At 37.9% G+C, this 25,473-nt stretch overlaps 2 protein-coding genes across 2 annotated transcripts in view; one reads left to right on the forward strand and one right to left on the reverse strand.

Annotated features, from left to right (window-relative positions):
• Nucleotides 1-25,473, reverse strand: part of LOC131077633 (protein S-acyltransferase 24) — a 179,762-nt gene that overhangs the window by 59,506 nt on the left and 94,783 nt on the right. The window contains exons 3-7 of the mRNA XM_058015177.2: nucleotides 5,401-5,513; nucleotides 4,898-4,977; nucleotides 4,370-4,533; nucleotides 1,713-1,851; nucleotides 1,511-1,610 (exon numbers count right to left, since the gene is read on the reverse strand). Of these exons, the coding sequence (XP_057871160.2) occupies nucleotides 1,511-1,610; nucleotides 1,713-1,851; nucleotides 4,370-4,533; nucleotides 4,898-4,977; nucleotides 5,401-5,513 (596 nt within the window). The remainder of the gene's footprint in view (nucleotides 1-1,510; nucleotides 1,611-1,712; nucleotides 1,852-4,369; nucleotides 4,534-4,897; nucleotides 4,978-5,400; nucleotides 5,514-25,473) is intronic.
• LOC131856073 (uncharacterized) lies at nucleotides 15,292-16,991 on the forward strand. The gene is made up of 2 exons (XM_059207292.1): nucleotides 15,292-15,545; nucleotides 15,823-16,991. Exon 2 carries the CDS (start codon nucleotides 15,844-15,846, stop codon nucleotides 16,870-16,872), a length of 1,029 nt encoding a protein of 342 aa, XP_059063275.1. The 5' UTR covers nucleotides 15,292-15,545; nucleotides 15,823-15,843; the 3' UTR covers nucleotides 16,873-16,991.

Raw genomic sequence — 25,473 nt, forward strand, 5'->3', positions numbered from 1 at the left:
ATCACTAAGTTTCCTGAAAACAGGAAGGAATACAGGTACATGTACAAAAAACCACTGATTTTTTGGGGACCCTAGGTTCAATTCATCTTAGAAACACACATACATTAAATATAGAAATGAAATAGAAAATTAACCTACATATCAATGTTATATTCATGATCAAAATTAAAATTAAAATTAATCAAAAAATAATGAAACACTACATAATTAATAATTTAAAATATCATCCAAGTCTGCATGGAAATAAAATTATGTTATTTTTCTTTCCTTTATAAAATCCAGTGGAGTCTTCTCAGAATCACCCCACCCCCAAACATCCCATAAATGCCATCAACGGATCAGGAAGGGCATTTCAGCCAAGGATCAGGAACAGATTCAGGTACAGGAAGAGCAAGATTTCAAAAAGATCTGAAAACTTAGCTAAAAGGCTATAGAAAATGAACTACAGAAATATAAATAAAAATCTGACTAAAAAGGTTGGTGACACATGCACATCCAAGGGTAGATTTATACCTTCAAATTCAAATGAGACAAAAGAGATCGCACAATGGTGAGTCTTTGCATTACATGGATTGAGAAAATGGCAAAAAGTAAACAGACTAGGAATTTTTCTCAAATTTATAGTATAAGGAGAAAAACCCTAATCATGTCATCATATAAGTCTTAATTAACCTAAACATAACATAAACCCCTATAAACTAATACACTGAGCATGGGCCTAGGGACAAAATAGCATGTTGCTTATTCCTAATATCATGCTGTATTTATATTTAGGTACACAAAAATGGGGCAATTTCCAAAACCTCAAAATTTACAGGCTTTTCTCATGATATGCTTCACACTACTGATAATTTGTTGTTTCCAATTACTGTGCTGCCACATTGTTCTTCTTCATTATGTTCACAAAAAGGTCCTTAGTTTGCAGACATATTATAAAGGATATTGGGGCATAAAGACTTCAGTGTAAACCCACACCAGTACTCACCACGTTACAATGTTTCACTTTCAAAAAGAGGATTTCTATATTAAACAGCCAATGATTCAGTTTGCAGAACATATTTTTTATTTCATAGTTGATGCTGGCTTGAAGTGCATATAAGACATAGAAGCATAAGCACCCTTAAATATCATAACTACTGTTGCTTCAGCAAGATTGTCTTCTATACATATTTTAGAGACAACAATCTAGTTTTTTTTCAAATCAATGCCAGAACAGATATTTAATTTAGTCAAATTTTATGAGGCTGGCATTGAAGGGCCACTATTAAGTAATTATGTATTCCTTTTTTCCGATATCTTAGGAGATGGACAGTTTGTTCATTATATCTCCTCCATATTAATCTAATAAGTCTACAAAAGAAGCAACCAGTGATCTTTAACTGCCAGAAGAAAACAATAACGTATAATTAAATAAGCACATAAATAATGTATTTTGTAGATAGCCTACACAGGAAATTGTAATTAAATAATATAACAAGAAATAGACAACGTATATATCTTTGATAATTACCTGATGCATCTGTAGAACATGATGAGGCCAACTGATCCAAGGAAAACTGCAAACCATCCCCATAGCCCAACAACAGCTGTTACCTTTAAAAGCGTGGATGCTGTAGAAACAGGTCAAAAGATATCAAATTAGTCATGTTAAGAACAGATCTTCAAGCCTTGTTACTTGAATGTTTCTTCTACTTGAAGCATTAGATACGTACATGTCAGGACTGAGTTGAAAAAAGTGATTATAAGTGCAACCATCACAAAAAAAAGTACAGGTGCAAGTCCTAGCTTTGCAATCTTTCCAATATAACTGTTCTCATCCCACTGACGATTTAATTTCTTCTGGGCATTTAACTGAAGGAAAACCAAACAACAGAGAAGTACAAAGAATTGTTATAGAATGGATCACATTAAGGAATCCAAATGAGCATATATATAAATGCAAGTCCACATTGATGATGATAAAGAAACCTCAGATCTGTGATGCTAAAGACCCTTAATTCTTTTCAATATATAGAAGCTGGCCACTGGAAAAATGATTTGTATTTTTACAAACTAGAGGACAAGCAGAAACACAGCTCATGATACTGAACCAGACAATGATAAATTTGAATACAAATAAGTTAAGAAAATTTAAACTACATAAGGAAAAATCTTTGTAAAACTGAAACTAAAAGCAGGTTCTAGAACTCTAACATCGAGTAAAAAAGCACCCCTGCTACCTGTGACAAGCATCTACAGTCTTCAAGCTGAATTCAACGATCCATTCATTCAAAAGTTCAAAACTAAAGATTGACTCGAGCTTTAAAAATATAAATACGTAGTTCTTTCTAATTAACTTCCTGGATAATCTGCACAGAAGCAGAGCCAGCCTCCTTAGCAGCAAGTCCAGTGCCTTCAGAAAAAGGATGTCATGCAAATAAATTTGCTCAGGATGTCAGATTAATGTACCCAATAACTGTAGCTTTTGTTGTAATAGAATTGAAGGTGGAGAGAACTGAAGCAATAATAATTAAAAACAAAGTAGTACGTGCTCCTATTATCTTTTCATTCAAAATCATTACATATTTATAGGATTCTTAAATCCTAATTTTTAGGAAACAATATTCCTAAATAGACTGAGTTCTTTTAACATCTCACATATGACCACTAATCAAATAACGTATTAAACAAACTATATGACTAATAATAATATTAAGTTGTTTAACAGCTTAATATTATTATGACACTTATTTATCATTCATATATCACCACCCACATATACTCTTTATTATATTACCTATGTGAACACTAATTACCAACAACTAATTCCCAAAATCTTTGTAAAACTGAAACTAAAAGCAGGTTCTAGAACTCTAACATCGAGGTAAAAAGCACCCCTGCTACCTGTGACAAGCATCTACAGTCTTCAAACCGAATTCAAAGATCCATTCATTCAAAAGTTCAAAACTAAAGATTGACTCTAGAGCTTTAAAAATATAAATACGTAGTTCTTTCTAAATTAACTTCCTGGATAATCTGCACAGAAGCAGAGCCAGCCTCCTTAGTAGCAAGTCTAGTGCCTTCAGAAAGAAGGATGCCATGCAAATAAATTTGCTCAGGATGTCAGATTAATGTACCCAATAACAGTAGCTTTTGTTGAACTGCATTGGCTAGGTCCATTCCTATTAACCATAAGAATTGTGCCTTGTGCTACCCTACTTTGTTTAGTCCAAAAAACTCACCATTCTTGCATATTAATTACAATTTCAAATATTTTGTTTCTTAAAAAGTGATTCCAAAAAAGCTCATCACAAATCCCTTACAGATAAAGCTAGGTATGAGAAGTTATTCACTGAGAAAGGAATTGAGACCTTGCAATGTAAGCAATAGAATACTGATAGTGTTCAACCATTGGTCCAAAACCATAGATGAAGACAGACTACAAAAGATAACTATAGAAGAGAAATTAAAAGTAAAGGGACTTAATTTAAGGATGCAAACTGGTTGAAAAGGTAGAAGATACAAGCCAAAATTAACATTGCAAACCATGCTAAAAAAAAAACACAAAAGAAACCAAAAAGAAGCAAGAAACTTATATAAACATCTTAAACGAAATGGTCACACTGTGCGGGCATACACAAAAGTAAAAACATTTTCTAATGAAAAAACATATTTGACACAGCTAAGCACATACTCTCACTACCTCCCATTTGAATTTGGTAGGCAAAAAGACTAAGGAAAACACACAAAAATTAACAACTTGGGAGAGGTGGAAAAAGAGAACATTCACTAATTAAATATGGCACTTATTAACACCTAAAGAAAAGACCGTACATATATTGAACAAGGAAAACATCTATTCAAAGAAGAAAAGGTCTTCAGTGTAAAAAGGGTTATGTGATAAGCAATCTAAAAATGGAAGACAGAACTCTAGTGGTGATACCCAAGCCATCACTTAAGCAGAATATCTTCAGAAATGTATCTAGACACGGCTGTTTTATAATTTTTCTTCCTAACTTTTTGAGACTTATTCGAAACATTGGAAGAAACTTGTCCAATATTCCCTTCTTGATAACTTCAATTCCATATTTTCCTTAATAAGGGTCTTGAAGGTAACTTGAAACAATTGGAAGAAACAACACAATTGCATCCAAATATGTTTCTCAATATGCTTTCCTCTAGGAATCTCAAATCATTAAAAAGCACAATATCGTCATGTCAACCTAAATCTTCTCCTCTTTCTGCATATTAAGGATAAACCCAGATGATGATTGTGTATTACTGATTACATTTATGGTATCTTGGGTTACTATCGCTTGAGGTCACTGATAAAAATGCATAATCTCTATTGCATGTGTGATCATGCATAAGTAGGGAGCTGGGTACATACAAGAAATGAAGCCACATGCTGATGACCTCTGTCAACTGCAATCTGTGCAGGAGTGCAGCCTTTTTTATCTTTTGCCACCAGGTCCTGTTTTGTGCCTGAGAGCACGAGCACAGTGCAGGCCTCTAAATTACCCCTTATTGCAGCCCAATGCAAAGGAGTACAACCTGATCATTTCAATGAAAAAATCACCAAGTTGGATTTTAAATGTATATACCAAGCAAATTGATTAAACATGACACACAGAAAATGAACAGTAGCTTATCCCTTAGCATCTACCTAAGATTTATACAGTTATGCAGGAGTTTAGAAAACTTCAGTCAATAATTTGTTCGAACACCTTCATGTGGTTTGTACAAAGCACAATAAAAACTTAGAAGACTTTAAGGCAGTTGTGGTGCAACTGGCAACATATTATCATAGCATCTACTGTACACTTATAACATGAAGAAATTCAACTACAAACTGTTGGGTTTTTGTTAAAATGCCCTTACTAAAGTCAAAAGAAGATGATTCTAAATTTCTAAGTACCTTCATTGTCTTGTCGTCCTTGAGATGCATCCATAAATAAAAGCAATCTAATACAGTCCGTGAAGCCTTTGTAAGAAGCCCTGAAATGCCATTAAATCCATGGGCACCACAATCACTGATTAGAATATAAGCAAATGCTACTTCTGCTTGTTAGGATTGCGCAATTCATTTTCATTTTCTAGCACCAAGATGAACAATTTGTATCACAGTGGACAAATATAATCATTTGAACCTTCAATTTCCCCAGTCTTGAACAAGCCTTGTTATTTTAACCAGTTTATAAGACCTTCAACTAGTACAATGAAATGAGAAAACACCTGTGACAAATTTAATCACATAATATGAAATAACTGTAAAACTGAAAGCTACACGTGAAAAAGCTTTCTGATCTTCTCTCAAAACAAGTGTAAGCCATATCAACTATCTATCACCCAATAGAGGTATGTTTAGAGTTATCTTTATGTGTAGAGTACATATAAGCTAATCTAGATGCTTTCACATACCAATGTAAAGGACTCCTCCCATCATTGTCAGGTACATCAAAATCAGCATTCCATTTTGTGATAATATGGTACAAAAGAGTTGTCTGCCCATACTGAGCTGCTACATGTGTTGTCTGTAACAAAACGACTATTATTTTAGTACCAGGAAAACTCCCAAAATGTAAGACGCAATCCCCTTAGCATTACAATTTATCACATGCAATCGCTGTCGCCCATACAATGCTTAAATAAATTTAAGACGGCATAAAAAAAGTCCCATTTTCTTAAATAATATTATCAAATGGACAGTTTTCAGTAAATAGAAATAAAGGCATGGTGTTCTGCTATACATTTCAGAATACAAGAACTGGTTGCTGACCATTGCAATAAAGTCCTGGGCTTCTCATTGCTTCTCTATTGAGATGAAATAACACACCAACATTATTCTATGCAATTAAGCTCCCTAATATTGTCAATTAAACTCTTATAAGAAAACATCAGGAATATAGACTTAAGAGTATCAAAACATCAAAAATCCCTTTTATATAAAGAATGAGCCCCCAAAAAATTCCCAATCATTATATTTAATAATAAGAAATACAAAGACCAATCCTAGGGTAAAAGATCTAAGATTAGTTGGCCAGACTCAAACTCAAACTCCAGTCTGTTGGGCCAGACTGATTGGTGAGTGAGGGGCAATCTCTAGGGTTGAGTTTTGGATTCAATTCCCAGCGAGCTTGCCTTAAAGCTTTGTTGAGACTACCAAAGCTAGTCTAGGGCATTGCATAGGGACCCAGACTGAGGTCTGAGTTAACATTCAGTCACCAAGAAAAAAAATTGATCCCCATTTTAGATAGCATTGGTCCCAATCCTAAGATAGTTTTTTTGCAAAGTAAAGATTAAGAATTTTTTTTTTCTTTTGCAAAGTAAAAATAACAAATACAATTTTTTGCAAAGTAATGAATAACAAATTTTACAGCAAAATAACCCAATAAGGGATCTGATCGGCTTGGCCGAGTCGGATTGGCAGTCCAATTCTTTGAGTTGGATTTTGTACTTTACAACAGGTGGCAATATAGTCATATGATGCTGCCTTCTAGGCAGGTAGCTGATAGTGATTGATTTGACAAGTACTTGTGAAATAGATGGCTGGGAGTTGGATGAGCTTTTGGAAAATGCAAAGGATTTGGGCAGTAATTATTTGACTAGGCAGAGATGTTGCAAGTATTGTGATCAAGGTTTTATTCTCTGTGATGGAGTGATGATGGATAGTGGTGCTTAAAAGGGAACAGTATGTTAAAGGTCTTTTTTGAAGATGGCTGACTAGAAGCTGGATTACTGAAAGGTGAGCTGGCACCATCTGTGAAAGGTGGCATATTGTGAGAGATGGCAGCATTTAGTTCAGAGAGTGGGATGGTTAAAGGGAAGACACTCAAAAGCAAGGGGGATGTCCGGGTGATGTTGGGGTAGCTGAGGATGTTGGGGCAGTCCAATTCTTTGAGTTGAATTTTGTACTTTGCAACAGGTGGCAGTATAGTCATATGATGCTGCCTTTTAGGCAGGTAGCTGACAGTGATTGATTTGACAGCTTGTAAAATAGATGACTGGAAGTTGGATGAGCTTTTGGAGAATGATGCAAACGATTTGGGCAGTAATTATTTGAGATAAGGCATAGATGTTACCAGTGTTGTGGTCAAGGTTTTATTCTCTGTGGAGTGATGATGGATAGTGGTCTTTAAAAGGGAACAGTATGTTAAAGCTCTTTTTTGAAGACTGCTGACTACAAACTGGATTACTGAAAGGTGAGCAGGCACCATCTGTGAAAGGTGGCAGATTGTGAGAGATAATGGCATTTAGTTCAGAGAATGGGATGGTGTTGATGTGTTTTTTAGGCACCCCAAATGCAGAATAAAATACCAAAGTATTTTACCCTCTCTTGAACAAAATCACCTCAGATGCTAAATATGTGATCAAATAAGATGATTCCAAGGTTTCTAATATCAGTTCTTGGCATGTGGAGCTTAATGGTGAATGTGGTTTTTTGTATGCACAAAGGGACTTACACAATTGTTCTAATGACTTAAACTTATCATGAATGGAAGTAGGCTTGCCATGTTTTCAAATGACTTCTGATATTGCAAGATGAGCACTTGATCTACTTCTTACAATATTTTGAAAATAAAATGCAAAAGGAAAGGGTTTACAAGTTCTATTTTAATCCTATTTTTAACCTAGGATGCAAGAGATAGTGAATGACTCAATGAAATTCAACTAGGCTTAGTTTTGTCATCAATGAACAACTCCACACAAGCTTAGTGCAATCTTCTAGGGTAATCAATTGATGTTCAAATTTATACTCACAACACCAACACCATCAATTCAATCAATATCAATGTGCAAGTAAAAATTGAAGTTAAGCTCGAATTAGATTCCAATTGACCACACGAGGCAAATTCACAATCAGCAAATAGCTGGTGGTATAGATAAAATGAATTCATATGAATTCACTCAAGAAATTTCTTTCATTCAACTACAAACACTTAAAACAAATTCTAGACTAAATTTGGAGGTAAGAGAACCACACAATGCTTCAAAATCTCATAAAAATCACCAAGTTCAATGACTTAAATTCAATTTGGCAGCATATAGGCGACAATGCTGAAAAATCTCTCTTACAAATGAGAGACAAAGGAGTTTAAATCTAAGTTGCCGAATCAGGTACGGGAACGGGGACAGGTACGTGGATACGAAATGCCAGTACGGCAAATTTTTTTGGGGGGGGGTTGGGTATGTTTTTGGTATGTTCATACAAAATTAATATATATTTATTTATACACACATATATATACATACATACATGTATGTATGTATGTATATGCATATGTATATGTATATATCTACACACACACACACACACACACATATATATATGTATATATCTACACACACACATATACATATGTAATATGTATGTATGTATGTATATGTAGCTAAAAAATAGAATTTAGTTTGTCATATACCAATACATATGCTAAACAAAACCATTACAAATTTCAAATTTGGAAACATAACATACTAATTTAAATTCAGCTTTCAATATCAAAAAGATCAAACTAGAATCTCATGATAGATAAGTTCTAAGTTTACTAATCGGCAATGTAGGTCTTAAGATTATTAAAAAGATCAAACTAGAATCACTAAACATTTTGGCATCTAAAAACACGAACCCTGGACGTACCCACATGAAATTCGTTTCAGAATCTGATTCCGGTATGTTTCGTACCCAGAATCGCCTGAAAAATCCCAAGATTCAGCAACTTAGGTTTAAATAGAGTCACCAAATGAAATGAAGGGCCAGGATTCATTTAAAATCAAGGGCCGAGATCATGCCAACATTGCCCTAATTAGGGTTTACATAAAAAAAAGTGGAATCACAAAAATTGAGAAATGAGGTCCAATGGTATGTCGCCTAGTCATCAAGCAGTCCGTCCTCTAGAAGATTCCTTCCTCCATTCATCTCTCTAGCTACATATTCAACGAATTTGGAAATAACCATATTGAGCTCCTCCATCGTGACACTTGGCAATCCATTAGGCTGCAACTCGATCACATCCAAGGCATTTGAGCAAGTATCGAAAATGTTTTCCCAATCCAGTGTAAGCTTCTGCAAATTGTTGATGTGCATCATGAGGGAAACCAAATCGTTTAACTGATTCTTCCTGATAGATTCCAACTCTTTGAAGTAAACAAACTTCATCTTTTCCTTTAATTCTTCCAAATTCAAAGTGCTGGAAGTGTGGACATCTTGTCCCAATAATTCTTCAATTGATGTGAGGATCTTAGATTGTATCTCTTGGATCGATCCTTCCATCTCCACATTCATCTTTTGCATAATCAAATATTGACTTCCTCATGGCCAAGGAACGGTACCATCCATGGAAATCATATATATTACCCTCATGAATAACTCCCTCTTCAATTAATGTGGATATAGAAATCCGCTTCAACACCCTGAGGCGAGGAATAGTCTTTTCTTGCACTAGTTGGAACTCTTCCCATACTCCTTCCAAGTATTGTATCCTTCTTATGAGCAGCGTTGTTCTATCATAGGCTTGGACTAACTGGAATAGGAAATCATCCACTTGCTTTGAAATATCTACTATCCATCTCCCAACCTCTTGGTATGTATTCCTCATTGCCTCACGATCAACAGGTGATCCATGAGCAATAGCGATAGGCGAAACAAAGCTAGGATCCTTGTGCCTTAAGGGATTCAACCCTTCAATATACTCTTTGAGTCTCTTGTTTTCCATCTCTAGCAATTCTTTCTTCTCTTCAACCTTGTTCAATCGCACCTCAATTGCCTTGGCAATATCATTTAACCGCTGAAACTCTTGCTGCTTCATAGTAGGTCCAAGTTCAATTGTAGTAACCTGATAATCCATGGGAGTGATCACATCTCTAATCTTATCAACAGTAGGAACAGCCACTTGCACAATGCGTGCTCCTGAATCATCTTTGGTAATCTTGGAGAACTTATTCGCCTTCTTCTCTTTAGCCTTACCAATCCAGGCTAAGAAGTCATCTATATCTTCAACGGGTTGTGCCTCTATTACTTTCTTCTTCTCCATACTGCTCATCAACCAATCGGGAATTGTAGAAAATTCCATCCCATCTTCGATTTGTTGATCCTTATCAAGTCCTCTCAAGGCTGAAATAACCTCCTCCTCTGCGCTCTTCTTACTCAAATCCAACACATTATCACCCAAATGGACCTCAAGTTGAATGGTGGGAGATCTTGGTTGCTCTTCATTATCTTCATGTGGTGTCGATTGTGTTGATGCATGTTCATCTTGATCATTCTCCAGTAGGATCTCCATGTTGGAACCTTGCTTGGATTCATTGTTATTCTCTGCCATATCATTTTCCTTCACAAAGGAGGAACTCAAGGTAGATTGAGTGTTAGACTTATGTTTCTTGTGTCTGGACTCCTGACTAACAATCTCCTTACCCTTCACTTGCATTTCTCCAGGCATACCCTTTCTTCTTTTAGGAGCCTGACTCTCCTCATCATTGTTTGTCCTTACATTGCTTATCATTCTTTCATCATCATTGAGAGAGGACTCCTCACTTCTCATCTTCTCATAAGTCAAGGTGGTCTTTTGTCTTCTTAGTTCATTTATCTACTTGTCCACCCATTCTCTAGAGCAATCACTTCTCTCATCAAAATACTCAAATCTACCAACTCAGGCTGTGACCAATTAGGTGATGGAACTGGCTACTCCTTCTCCTTCGCATATTGCGGATGAATATGATTCCCATCATCCTTGACTTGATCAGGAATTGAGAAGAAGTTACATTTCCTCATGAAGTCCACTGACATACGAGACCACGTAATCCTTCTAACTTAGAGCTCATCTGTAAAATTCACCCAATAATCTTCGATGCCAATCTTGTGTGTAAACTTTTCTCCTCTCGCTGTAAATATTCTTTGAAAAGGATCAAATCGATTCCTTGCCTTATAAATTCCAAGATGAAAGAACTCGAGCTCATCATTAACTGTCTGTGTTGCTTTCGTGGTGGGGCATATCTCCATCATCTTCCCAAGCATGATAGGAAAAGTAATACTTTGCCTATGCTTCCTCTTCTGGATGCAATCAAACTCTGAGAGTTGTCGGACGACCTCAAGTAACACCATCTTGTTAGTCAAATACCTAGGAAGCTTGTATGGTTTGGAAGTGAATCCTTGAATCCGTAGGTATGTGAAGGTAGGAAATTGAATATACCATAATTTGTACTTCTCAACTAATGGCATTGCCTCCTTAGACATTCGCCTATGCAATCTACCTTGCAGCAACTGTGTGATGTACATGGTGAATGCATCATTCACCCTTCTGTATTGTTCTTTCTCATGTAGGTGGAGTTGTGGAAAACAATCATACACCATGTATTGTTTAGGCCTGTTTCCAACTTCATCTTTGCATATCAATCCTTTGTATACAATTTGCCTTGCTAGAATGTAGACTAGGTAGGAATTCATGAATAAAGTCTTTGTTCTCACCAAACTTCTCAACTGGATGTCTAGGTTGTCGCTAATAATCTTCGCCCAATTGATCATCACTGTTCCATCTAATATCTCCTCAATGAAGTAGAACATCCATGTTTCGAATAAAGCTCCTTGAGGTGCTCCCATAATCCTGTTGAGTAAAAATATCAAGTTGTTGTACCCATCTTTGAAGTTTGAACATAGGACTCGCTTGGGTAACTTGGAGTGATGACGCCTTGGCTCAAGGACCCACTCATTACTGATGAGCGTCATACATGCCTCAAATCGTTTTTCAAACATAGCTTGAGCATCCTCCTTAGTTCTTTCTTGCATGTCCTAGTATCTAGGGATTCCAAATGCTTCCTTGATTGACTCCTCGGCTAGGTATGCAAACACCAACCCCTTCGATTTTTTGATCGTTCTGGTTTGTGGATCATAGTGTCTTGCACACTCAACCATAAGCTGATAGAAGTGGCAAAGCAAAGATCGGTCATCCTCTTGCCAAGTCAGGCTCGAAGAGGCCTGCCAATAGTAGTGGCACCAAAAGACCGGCTGGCCCACATCCTTTCATGCCAATACCACCACCTTTTGCATTAGAGAATGTTATGGTTTCATGGAAAAGAGACCCATTCGATACTACCTTCAAAAATGAAATGAGACAGATTGCAGATCAGAGCATTGGGCATTGCATTTATGGCAATGAGCTTCCCTTCAACGTTGTTAGATCGCCTTACTTTCAGGACATGGTGCATACCCTTTGCAATACACCTTCTGATTATGTTTGTCCAAGGTATGAAAACGTGTGAACCGCCTTATTGGCAAAGGAGGAAGCTTCCGTAGAGACACAATTGAAAGTCATCAAAGATACATGGTCAGAAACAAGTGTGTCCATCATTTTTGATAGATGGAAAGATTGTAAAAATAGGTCATGGATCAATGTTATAGCACTACGCCCTAAAGGGGCAATGTTTTTGAAAATGGTGGATTGTGAGGGGCAAGTGAAAGATGCAAGTTTCATTGCCAATATCCTCATAGAATCCATTGACATGGTGGGGCTTGAAAATGTTGTCCAAGTCATAATGGACAATGCTAAAAATTGTAGGGTAGTTGGCACTATAGTGGAGGCTACATATGGTCACATCTTTTGGATGCCATGTGCAGTCCACTCACTCAATTTTAATCATGCAAAAGATTGGCACACAAATCGATTGGGTGAAACAAGTGTACGTGGAGGACGAGGAGATTCAAATGTTTGTGACTAATAATCATATGTCACAAGCCATTTTTAGGACCTTCTCCAAGTTGGGGTTGTTGAAGATAATTACTAATTTAAATTTTATTTTTTAATTTTTTAATTTTTTATTTTTTATAGTTGATTTATGATGTGTATTTTTTTATGTCATGTTAGGTTGCTGAAACACAATTTGCATCTCACAAGTTCGTCTTAAGACGATTTGTGAAGGTGCGAGAGGCCTTGAGTTCTATTGTCATCAACACCTTGTGGAGTGTATGGAAGCAGTCCAACACAGAAAGAGCTCAAAAAGTAAGAGCATTGATCCTAATTGAGAAATGGTGGGATAATGTGTAATATGTTTTGAATTTCACCGAGCCCATCATGAGCATGATTAGGTATGCTAATACTCATCTGCCATGTTTGGGTGAAATTTATAATGCCATGGATTGCATGGAGGAGAAAATAAAAGAAGTAATACAAAGAAAACAAAATGACCTAGCATAAACATTTTTCAAAGTTGTGCAACAAATTGTTGTTGACCATTGGAACAAGATCACCACCCCCTTACATCTCTTAGCATTTGCTTTGAAGCCAAAATTTTATAGTGTAGAGATGCTTGCAACAGCAAGGAGGGTGCTACCATATAGAGATGCGGAGCTTACTACTAGCTATAGGGCTGCCTTTAAAAAGATATATCAAGATGAGGAGACAAAAAAATATTGTCTTGAGGAAGTTTGGCCAATTCTATCCACAAAATATAATGATACTGTAGCTCTTCATGCCAGATATGGGATGGATGCTGATGAGTGGTGGTATGTACATGGTCAAGGCTCTATTTTCTTGCAGCCTCTTGCAGTTAAACTACTCTCCCAAGTATGTAGCTTTTTATTTTTTATTTTTATAGTTTTCCAATTCCATTTGATGCAATCATATTTTTATTTTATAATTTATAAATTTCTAATTATGTTTTAACTTTTAACAGGTTGCAAGTTCTTCAGCTGAGCGGAATTGGAGCACATACTCCTTCATCCACTCAGTCAAACGTAATCGTTTGGGTGCAAAGAAAGCAGAGGATTTGGTCTACATACACTCCAACCTTCGTTTGTTGTCACATAAGAAACCTGAATATAATGCGGATGCAACAAGGAATTGGGATCTAGCCCTTGAGTGTGCTAATTTAGATGCTACAATTGCACAACTTGCCCAAGTCTCTACAGATGAGGCAGCTATGGAACTTGAGGGAAACATAACTAGTGGGAGTGGCATTCCAATGGATAGTGGTTCAATTGATGCTGAATTTGAACCAAATGATGACCTTGGGCTTGGGTCAGATGCTTCAGCTGAAGATGAATATGAAGATTAAATCCCATAGATGGCCTGTAATTTGAATTTTCATTGTGCCATGATATTTTGAAACTTGAATATTATCATTTTTGCAAATTATGAATATGATATTACATTTACAATATATGAAAATTTATTGGCAATTATGGATTTATCAATTATGTATGGGAAAGTTACATTGTATGGAGTGTATCATTGTAATAATGGTACTGATAGTTTATATTATATAATTTTGATGTTTGAACATACATACATACATACATATATATAAAATTAAAAAATATATATATGTACGGACGTACTAGTCCCCAAGGAAAAACAAAATTGCCAATTCCGTATCTGTACCCATACCTGAATCGGTAACTTAGGTTATTAGTTATTTAGTGCATTTTATTTTTATTGTTGCTGGTATTTGGATGTCAATAATCTCTACCGGGTCTCCCCTTGCCTTTATAAGCAAGGCATTGTACATATTTTGTATCTCAATCCAATTATTCTCTCATTGGTGAAATAGCATTGATTGCTTCTCTCATATTTGTGAAGGTGTGTTTGCAGTTTGTGCTCTAGTTTGTGTTGTTGATTGTTGAAATGTCTTGGAGCAAGCTTATTAGTTCATTCTCCAGTTGAAATTTTCTCATCTTATCTATCTTACCAAAGACTCTTTAAGGTAGTCCAAATTTAATTAGGACTTTTGCAAGATACAACATGATATCTCAAATTAGGAGGAATGAACATAATAAAAGTGTCAAGAGTTTCATCTAAACTATCAAACCATTTCCTCTTTTTTGAAACACCTGTGGGTTCTGAATCTTGGTCAAATGTGATATACTTCAATTGTAATTTTAACAACAAAATCTCTATATTGGATTTCCACTTATGATAATTGTATGGAGTTAGAAGCTCTACTTAAGACAAATACATAATGAAACAAGAGAATGCAACAAATATCCCTCACAATAAACCAGTGAACCACGGGGACGCGTCCCCCCCATTTTTGGGCGCGTCCCCCCGTCAGAGACGTCTCGGGGACGCGGGGACGAGGACGCGACGTCCCCCGCCGTCCCGCCACCGCCACCCAAACTCCGCCGGGACGGGGAGACGTCCTCGACGCGGAGACGTCTGGGCGTCTCCTGGGGGACGTCTGGACGTCTCCCTGTCCCTCAAGAGACGTCCAGGCGTCTCTCGAGGGACGGGGGGACGCCCAGGCGTCTCCCGCGTTCCCACGGGATTAAAAGCGCATTTTTCATTTTTTTAAAAAGTTTTTATGACATGTGCTTTTTGGGGGGGTTAAGGGGTAACCCTAATTGGACGTGGGCCCCACCCTACCCCCCAAAACAACACAAAAACATGTTTAGTTTGGATTTCACTCTCATTATGCAAAACTGATTTTTTTTCCAGCAGCTTGAAGAGGAGGAACAGCTTGAAGAAGATTGATTGAAGGGGTGAGAAAAGTGACTACAAGCGTGATAGGAGCTAGAAGAAGCAAGAAGAAGAGGAAGAAGAAGATTCTTCTACATTTTGGAGAGATTTTTCAAGCACAAGGTAGGGTTTTTCAACTTCTTCTTGTTTTTTTTTTGTTTTACTTTCTGATTTTCATTGTTCTATGTCATTTTTGGTTTTTTTAATTTTTTTTCCCTATTCATCTTAAGACTCAAAATGAGATTTGATGTTGAATCTTGAGGGCAAAATGATTCATCATTTTGCCCTCAAGATTCAACATCAAATCTCATTTTGAGATGAATAGGAAAAAAATTTAAAAATATATTGTTAAACAAGGCTGATTTTATTTTTATTTTTATTTTTATTTTGTGAAATGCAGTGTCAATTTGAAAATTTCACAATGAGCTCCCAAGGCACGAGTGAAGATAACATGGAAATCCATTCTCATAGTGAGAATGATTCAGAATTTGAACCTGAAAATGAGGGGGGTGACCATGGGGCTGATCCTGAAGCCCAATCTAGTTCTATGGCAAGTGCAGCAGCTAGTACAGGTTGCCCTTCAGAGTTGTTGGCACCATATGCTAGGGGTCATTTTGATCCTAAGTCTCCTCTAAAACAGTTTGCTTCACAAATATCAGTACAAGGCACTGCATCACATTCAAGTGGGGGAACAAGGAAGTGGAAGTGCAATATTTGTGACAGAGAATGGTTCGGTAGCATTAGCAGGGTGAATGCACACTTTCTATTTTGGAGAGGAAAAGGCGTGAAACATTGTAAGTTTTTGGAGGAACCCAAAAATATACATTACAGAATTGAGTTTAACAGGCTTTGGGGGGTTCCAGATGACACAAATATTTCAATGCCTACTACTTTGTCTGCTAGGGCATCACTTCACGACAGCCAGAATGTGCCAGTGCCACATACTTATCATGCTTCGCAGGCGGGAGGAATGATGTTTGGATCTCCATCTACTTCCACTTCTACTGCTGCCAGGGTTGGGAAACGTAAGTTGCATACACCACAGAGCAACCCCATTGCTGATATGTTTAATGTGCAGCTGAGAGATGAGATAGATGAATCCATTGGCAATTTCTTCTTTGCCAATGGCATTCCATTTCATGTTTCACGGTCTCCTTATTATAGGAAGATGATAGATATGGTGGCCAAGGGAGGACCATCTTATGTGCCACCAGGGGAGACGAAAATGAGGACCTCGATCTTGGATAAAAGCTATTCCAAGATCAATATTTTGATGGAGAAGATGAAGGCATGTTGGGTGGCATCGGGGTGCAACATAGTTATGGATGGGTGGACGAACATTAGCCATCGTCCACTCATCAACGTCATGGTCACATGTGCAGAGGGCCCATACTTCCTTAGAGCAGTTGATTGTACAGGGCATCGTAAAGATGCTGATTTCCAGTTTTAGGTCCTCAGGGAGGCTATTGAGGAGGTTGGGCCACAAAATGTGGTCCAAGTAGTGACAGATGCAGCCTATGTGTGTAGAGCAGCAGGGAGACTCGTTGAGGCAGCCTATAGACACATTTGGGGGACCCCATGTTGTGTGCATGCCATGAACAATGCACTCAAGGACATGGGGAAGATTGACTGGATTAGAGGAGTGGTCACCGATGCGAGAGATGTGCAGATGTTTATCTGCAACCACCACATTTCACATGCACTCTTCAGGACCTTCGCGAAGAAGGAGTTCTTGAAACCAGTTGAGACTAGATATGCATCCTATTTCATTCTCTTGGAGAGAATGATTGAGTTGCAAGAGGCATTGCAACTCATGGTTATGACTAATGAGTGGAATAGGTGGACTGAGGCCAAGACAGAGCAGGGGAGAAGGGTGAAGGAGATAGTGAAGAGTGATGTGTTTTGGACTGATGCGAAATAGATTGTCTCCATCATTTCTCCAGTATTCCAGGTGATCAGATATGGGGATGGGGATGCACCTAACCTTGGAGAGGTGTATGAGTGCATTGACTCTATGCTTGGCCAGATGAGGGCTGCTGTGCGAGTGAAGGACCCCTCTCTAGCATTCTACAATGAGCAAATCCGGCCTATCATTCAGAGTAGATGGGACAAGTTGAACACTCCTTTGCATATGGCTGCCTTTGCCTTGAATCCTAAGTGGTACAAGGCTAGACCGGGTAGAACGACACCGATTGAGGATGATGAGGTGAAGGCAGGTTTCTTTAGGTGCATAGAGAAGATGTTTGATTCCAGAGATGACGGCACAATGCGCACTGAGTGGGGAAGATTTGCCACTCTTAGAGGTTATTCAGATGCAGCAAAGATGGATATAGACATTATGGCACAGGAGGACCCACTTTTGTGGTGGAAATGTCATGGCCCGAAATCTTTGACCACCACTCTAGCCATCCGTCTGCTATCCCAGGTTTCCAGTTCTTCAGCTGCTGAGAGGAACTGGTCTACATATAGCTTCATCCACTCTCTTAAGAGGAACAGACTTACCTCTAAGAGAGCAAAGAAGCTTGTGGCTGTACACAGTGCTTTGCGTCTCATTGACCGCAAGACACTTATGTACAAGGAGAGTCCAGCGGCACGATGGGATGTAGAGCCAGAGGAGCCTTCACAGATTGATGAGGATGATCCTACCACTTCAGATGCAGGGCTAGTTGGTGTGAGCTTGAGGGACCTTGATCCTCAGGAGTCCAGCAGTTCCAGTGAGGAGGAGTTTGCAGATGATTAGAGGCCTCCATTAGCTACAGTTTGAGTTTTCACTTTTCAGTTTTGTCATTTTGTATTTGACTCGTCTCTTTTGTAATGCTATTGCTACACGTATTTGTATTTGGCTACTCATTGTAATGATGAATCATGTAATCATCTTTATTATTATAGACTTTGCAATGGCATCAAATATTCATATTTTTCGTTTTCCTTTTTCGATATTCATATGATAGAAATGAGAAATCTCCAATTTGACAATTTCATTTGTCAAATTTTATTTACTTTTAGTTTTAGCAATTAGCAATTAGTTACATATCACTAATCTAAGTAATCTTGGTATTTCCTATAGTTTCATTTGAAATCTAATTCTTATACTGTTATACTGTTATACATCTTTTCAAAACTAGTTTTTCAAGTACTATATGTATATATATGAGCACCACCAACCCGCCACCCCCCCCGCCGCCGTCCCCCCGCCGTCCCCCCCGCCGTCCCCAAATTTAGGCCCTTGGTCCCCCCGTCCCCGAGACGCGTCCCCCTCGTCCCCCCGTCCCCCCGTCCCGAACGCCCGTGGAACACTGCAATAAACTGTTAACCCCTTATGTTCACAAGAATTGTGCAAAACTAATATTTGACTTCAACGGACTTAAAACTACATCAAACAACCAAATATTTCAAAAATACCTTGTCCACTGCGAAGTTGACAAAAAGAGCTTTTCGTCGATATCTGGTTTGCAAAAAATGGCCTTTGTTTAAAAAAGATGCAAAATGGAAAAAAAGGCCTATATGCACTTACATCAAGGGGCTGAAAAACGTAGGCTCCTAGTCACTCATGTGACCACACAAAGTGGAGGAGCAAAAAATACATGTAAAAATATATATTGTGGGCGCTTATAGTGTGGGTCCCACAAATGACCAATGCCACACAGAACCAATTGATAACATCGGCAAAACTCCTCTCAATACTTCAACTTACAAATTGCCACAAAAAAGTAATAGAGAGCTATTGTTAATCTTTTCCCATGAATATGGGACTAAAAACTTGCAAACTATATGCACCATACGGGGTAGCCCTATTGGTGTTTGTTTTATCATCTACCAAACATTAGAATAAAGTACCCAAAGATAATTTATCCTCTCTTGAAAAATCACCGCTTATGCTAAGATTGCTAGAAGATCAGGTCTTGACCTGTGGATAAGCTCAATGGACATTGTGATATGTTGGTAATATACAAAGGGACTTACGCTTGAACGAATTGTCAACAACTTTGGGACTTAGATGAATTTGTCAATTAAAGCTCTCTTTTTCTTTCTTTTTGGGATTTTCGGGGTTTAAGACTTTCAAAAAAAAGGACAAAAGGGATAAGGGTTGAGAATTCTACTCTTATCCTATGAATTCTAGAGGCGGTATTGATTCGGTGAACTCAATAAACCACACTTTGATTCGCCTCACTTAAGACAACTACACAAAGTGGATGCAATCTTCGAGGGATGTGCTTATGATCGGAAGTTGAAACATAAACAAAATGGAAAGCTCAGACTAACTCTGCACAGTGAATGAAAATCATCCATTCACCAAAAGTATGAGCAAAGATACACCATAAACCAATACTTATTAGATCATTCATTCATCTAACAACGTAAAATAAATTCCAACTAATGTGGTGAAGAAATTGAAAACCTTGCTTAATCACTCAAACAATAGGGATTACAAAGCCTTAAGAGAAAGCACACATGTAATATATTATCTGAAAAATGACCTTCATGCAACAATATTTCAAAAACCTCACACTCTCCAAATGAGAGGAGGCAATCTTATATAGTAGTCTAGAAATTATGAACGGCCAAGATCGAACAATGATCAAGGGCCCAAATTAAAAGCTCAAAACCCTAATTAGGATTTCCCCAAATTCTAATAGTTAAAATGAATAAGGAGACAAGTGGCGCAGTTGCTATTCTCACTGAGATGAGTGTCCAGTTTTTCTTTTTGTTGATTCGATGTACCTGGACACAAGAAGTCGCACGTCCTCTATGGTGACACTTGGCAAGTTGCTAATTTGGAAGTCGACCATGTCCACATCATCAGTACAAGTGGCGAGAGTGTCTTCCCAATCAGTTGCTTGTGCCAGGAAATTTTCATCTATGCGTATGAAGCTCAAAATTTTGGAGAAATCCTCCTTGAGAATTGGCCCTGAAACTTTGGCCCTCAAATTCTCTGCATGCAGATGCTTTTCTTGCACCTCATCCTGCTGCAATATCTTAGCTACCACAAAGAAGACCTTGTTTTAGATATCTCTGATGGTCTTTTCAATATCTGAACACTTAGCCTCAGATTTTCTTAGAGATTCAACACTCAGATTTTCTTAGAGATTCAACCCTTGTAATCAAAGCAAAGTACCAAGTGCTGAAATCATATAGGTCACCGGGATGGATAACTTTTTTGTCTATAAGATCTTGCTGAGAAAGTCCTCTGATTATTTTTAGATATGGAATTATTCTACTCTGAATATCCTCAATATCTTCCCAAGCTTCAGCTATGTCTTGAATTCTTCTCAATAAGGAAGATGTGGAGTCATGTGTTGATATCAGATTCTCAATGAGTGTGTCAGCACGTTTTGAGGTATCAATAGTCCATCCTTTAGTTTCTCTTAAAGTTGTCTTCATGTCCTCGCAATCCTTTAATGATTCTTGCGGAAGAGGTATGGGAGGAACAACAGGTACCTCCTCCCGATCAATGGGTTTTGTCAAATGTTGTACATATCTCTTCCATTGCAAATTCTCAGCTTCAACCTTTTTTCTTTTCTCAATTTCTTTATTCAACCTCGCCTTGAGAGTGTTGCAAGAGTCATCAAAATCCTGGACCTCTTGGGCCTTAGTAGGCTTACCCAAGTTCACGGTAGTAATCACATAATCCTCAAGAGTGATGTCATCCTGAGTCTTCCCTGCCTTAGGTATTGCTACCTGAATTGTCCTGCATCCTGCATTATCTCTATGAATCAAGGAGAATCTCTTGGCTGGCTTGGGCGGCTTCATCTTACTAGATTTATCTAACTCAGCCAAAAGTTCAGTTGTATTATCTATATGGTGCACCTCCTCAGGAACTTTGGTTTTCATTCTTTCTCTCAACCAATCAAGAATGGTTGACTGCTCCATGTCACCTTCATCAAAATTATCTTCTACCTCCTTCAGTCCAGTGACTATGCCATCCAAGAATTCTCTTGGCTGCTTGAAGTTCTCAACTTCGATAACCTCAGCCACTTTAGATTCTTGTCCTGGTTCCTGAAATGGGGCTTGAACTGGTTCTTCTGTGATCTCCTCAATGATAGGAGAAGGAACTCTCATCTCTTCTTCTTCCATTTCAACATCTTGCTCTTGTTCATCAATTATTACTCTCAATGGTGTGGTAGATGAAGCACTTATGGTTGAGTGATCTTCTCCTGATTGCTGCACTCTGCTTACATCTACTTCTCCAACAATTTTCTTTCCTTTTGCCCTCAGCGAATTCTCAATGGGCTCTTTTCTTTTCCTTGATCCAACACTTTTGAGGTTCCTAGGACCACTGGATGTTACACCATGATTCAAAGATAGATTCATTTGTCCCCATGAGATTATATGTGAAAGCAACATTTCTTGCTTTAAGCTCCTTAGTCTTCTGAGCTGCCCACCACTTCGAATACTCAATTACCGGCCTCATAAGATCTCCAAGGTTAGATCTCTCAGTATCTGACCAATCAATGGGGGCAAGGGGCTCGTTTTTCAAGGTGGCATAATGCGGCTGCCCATACTCATTGTCCTCCTCAAGCTGGTCCGCTACCCGAAATACTTTAGAAACTCTAATTAAATTTAGTGGGATTCTAGACCACAACCTCCTTATATCGAAGTTGTCAACAATGTTGGTCCAATAATCTTCTAAGTCTAGCCTATGCTCAAATTTCACTTCATTTACCTTCCCCATTTTATGAAAAGGGTCAAAATGACTCCTTGCTTGATACTGAAAAAATGGGTACCACTGAATCTCCTTATCAGCAAATGCAGCAGCTTGGGATGAAGGACATGTTTCTAACCCATTCCCAATAGTAAGCGAAGACGCTCTTGCCTTCTGCTTCTTCCTCTCGACACTCATAAAATTTTCTAACTGTCGTACTACCTCAAGTAGTACCATCCTGTTCATGGGAAACATAGGCAATTTGTATGGCTGTCCTAAGAATCCCTGAATCCTAAGATAAGTGAACCTGGGGTACTAGATAAACCAATATCCAAATCTACTAATGAAGTCCATCGACTCTTGAGAGAGTTGCTGATGGATACCCCCTTGAAGAGTTATGGTGATATGCATCAGGAATGCATCGTTAACTCTCTTTATGTGGAATTTTTCTTCTAAGTGCAGCTGGGGATAGCAGTCATAAACATGAAACTGGTTCTCCTTGTTCCCGACAGCACCTCTGCATACAAGACCTCTGTACCTATATATTCTGGCCAAAGAATAGAAGTAGGAACTCATGTAGAAAGTCCTATTCTTTTCCAAATTTCTCAATTGATCATCAAGGTTATCACTAATGATCCTTGCCCAATTAATCTTCACTCCAGTAGTGACCTCATGGATAAAGTAGTACACCCATGGTTCAAAAGGAGCACCCTGCTGGCTTCCCATAACCCTGTTCAATGGGACGATGAGGTCTCCATAATCTTCCTTGAAGTATGCCCTAACAAGGAGTTTGGGTATTTTAGAACATCCTTTCCTTGGATTTTCCAAACCATTGATGGTTGATGTTAACTTCATATTCCTCTATGTGATCCTTGTACAATTGTGTTGCCTCATCCCTGGTTATATAAACAACTTTGTGGTACTCGGGGATACAGAATGCCTCTCTAATCGCCAGTTCTCCGATGTTCGCCAAGATTCTGTCGTCAGGAGCTACTATTTCTCTACTTGCTGGGTTGTAATGTTTGGAGCATTTTGCTACTAACTCAATACACTGTATCGCTAGAAGGAAACCAGCAGCTTGTACGATTCCATTGTTCATCATCCTTCGTGCAATTGCGGTAGGAAGTTGAGCGCCATACATTCTCTTCTTAAATTCCCGGAGGTCGATGTGGCCCAAGTTTGTGTCACCAACTTGCTTCCATTTAGAATTCATCTTCGATTCCGTAGGGGAATCTTTGTCTACTAGAAAATTCATTTAGCGTGATGTCCCCGCTTCGAAGGTCATCCAAATCTGCACAAGAAACAAATAAACTTAAGTTATAATCTGCATTTTAGGTGCAATTTCAGAGTTTGGAGGCTAAGTAATTTATAGTTTACTCTCTTCTCAACACTTAGCCTTGAAAATTGGATTTTCAAATACTTTGAAAATTTTAAGAAAATCAAACTCAAGGAGTTTATAGTCTGATTTTAACTTCAAAATCAGAATTCGGAAGAACTCAAGTTCATTCAAACTCCTTGAAATTTGTTCTAACTTGTTTAAAGGCAGAAAATGAGAAAGAAGAAAGGGAAATCTGTTAAATTTATTCTTTCTCTTTAAACTTTGAGGAAAAACTTGGGTTCAAAACCCAATACCCTGCCTACAAAACTAATTTTCACCTTCGAAGAAAGAAGAAGAATGAGAAAAGAAGCTGCTTGGAGGATGAAAAATCAGATGTTAATCAGAAAATTAATGAATTTGTCTTCCAAACAGTCAAGGTCCCTCCAAAATCTGTGTGCAAACTTGTAAAAAATGGTTGAAAATCTCAGACTTATACTTGAAATCTTTCTTGAAATCACTTCCAACCTGCAAAAAAACTTAAAAATTCTCTAAAAAAAAATGTCCTTTACCTGCAGAAAACTTCTCTCAAAACTCTCTCAACTTGCTCTTGAAAGTTCTAACTTCATAAGAGGAAATGAAAGAATGAAAGGCATTTGTATTGGAGTTCGAATTCTTCATTTAGAAACTCAGTTAATCTTCCAAAATTTGTTTCTATTTCATCCATAGTTTTTCGAATCTGCAAAGAATGCTTCTAATTTGGTCTTCAGTTGACTTGTCATCTCTTAAGCAAGTTCGAACTTCATCTTGTCTTTCGAATGCAAGTTTCTAAATTCATTTTCAGTCCATAATTTGAACTGGATCTTCAAATCTTCAAATCTAAAAACTTTCTATTTTGGTCTTAGTTCAAACTTCTTCTTCAAATCTCGCTGACCTCATCTTGGGATGTTTCTTTGTTTTCAAATTTAGCAATTATCTCATGAGGGCGGACTTCTTTGTTTTGATTCTCCTTGCTAGGGCGGACTTTCCTCAACTTGTGATCAATGAGGACAGACTTAACTGATTTCATGCACCAAAGAGGGCGAGTTTATCAAACTTGTGCACCATTCCTTATGTCCATGGGGCAGACTTCATTTCTTTCATGCACACCACATTCTCCAAGGGCGAACTTTGTTAGCTTTATGCACCAAATGATATGCCTTAGGGTGGACTTGGCTAAACTTATGCTCTTTCCCCATCATCTATAGGGCAGACTTGGCCTGATGTATGACCCTTTGGAGGGCGGACTTGCTTACTTCCATGGTACCTAGCCTCTTATCCAAGGCAGACTTTATCAAGTTTGATGCTCTTTACTTAGGGCAGACTTCAACATTTGCTTGCACCTTCAACTTCATGGTAGGGCGGATTTCTTCAAGTTGATGACCCACCTCACCTTTTCCAAGGCAGACTTGGTGGATATAAGGAACCACAACCTTAACCAAGGGCAGACTTCATCATTGTTAGGAATCAAGGAGGGCGAACTTTATGAACTTCAGAAACCACATGATCAAAACTTGAAATCTCCATAACTTATGCAATATTTACCAGATCGCTTTGATATTTGAAAATTGTGCTTCAATCATTCACTAAATTCCTTGGGATCCCTAAAATTTAGGAGATTAGCTTTTTGGGTCAAAACTTGGATTTTAGGAGGAATTTGTTGATCATTTCAATGCATCTCAGAGTGAATAGTGCAAACCCTAGATCCACTTTCTAAAAATAGAAAAAGCAAGGTTCCCTAAAAAATAGGAAAAACTTTCTAAAAATAGAAAAAGCAAGGTTCCCTTAAAAATAGGAAAAACTTTCTAAAAATACCCATTTCGGGGATCATGCTCAAAATGCCAAAAACAAAACTTCCTAAAAATAGGAAAAAGCAAAAAGCAAAACTTTCTAAAAATAGACAGTTGTCCAAATTAGCTCAAATCAATTGTGATCTTCGTCCTTTGGGCTTTCTAGACACAATGACGACGTCTAGACTCTGTTCTAACCATGGCTTGCACACACTGACTCATAATGTTCAAAACTCAGGTTGTTCAAAACTGACAAACTTGATG

This window comes from Cryptomeria japonica, chromosome 6, assembly GCF_030272615.1.
Source record: "Cryptomeria japonica chromosome 6, Sugi_1.0, whole genome shotgun sequence".
Classification (NCBI taxonomy): Eukaryota; Viridiplantae; Streptophyta; class Pinopsida; order Cupressales; family Cupressaceae; genus Cryptomeria; species Cryptomeria japonica.

Excerpts from the sequence above, each read along its gene's own strand:
- LOC131856073 (XM_059207292.1), top strand. The coding sequence starts at position 15,844 with ATGAGCTCCCAAGGCACGAGTGAAGATAACATGGAAATCCATTCTCAT.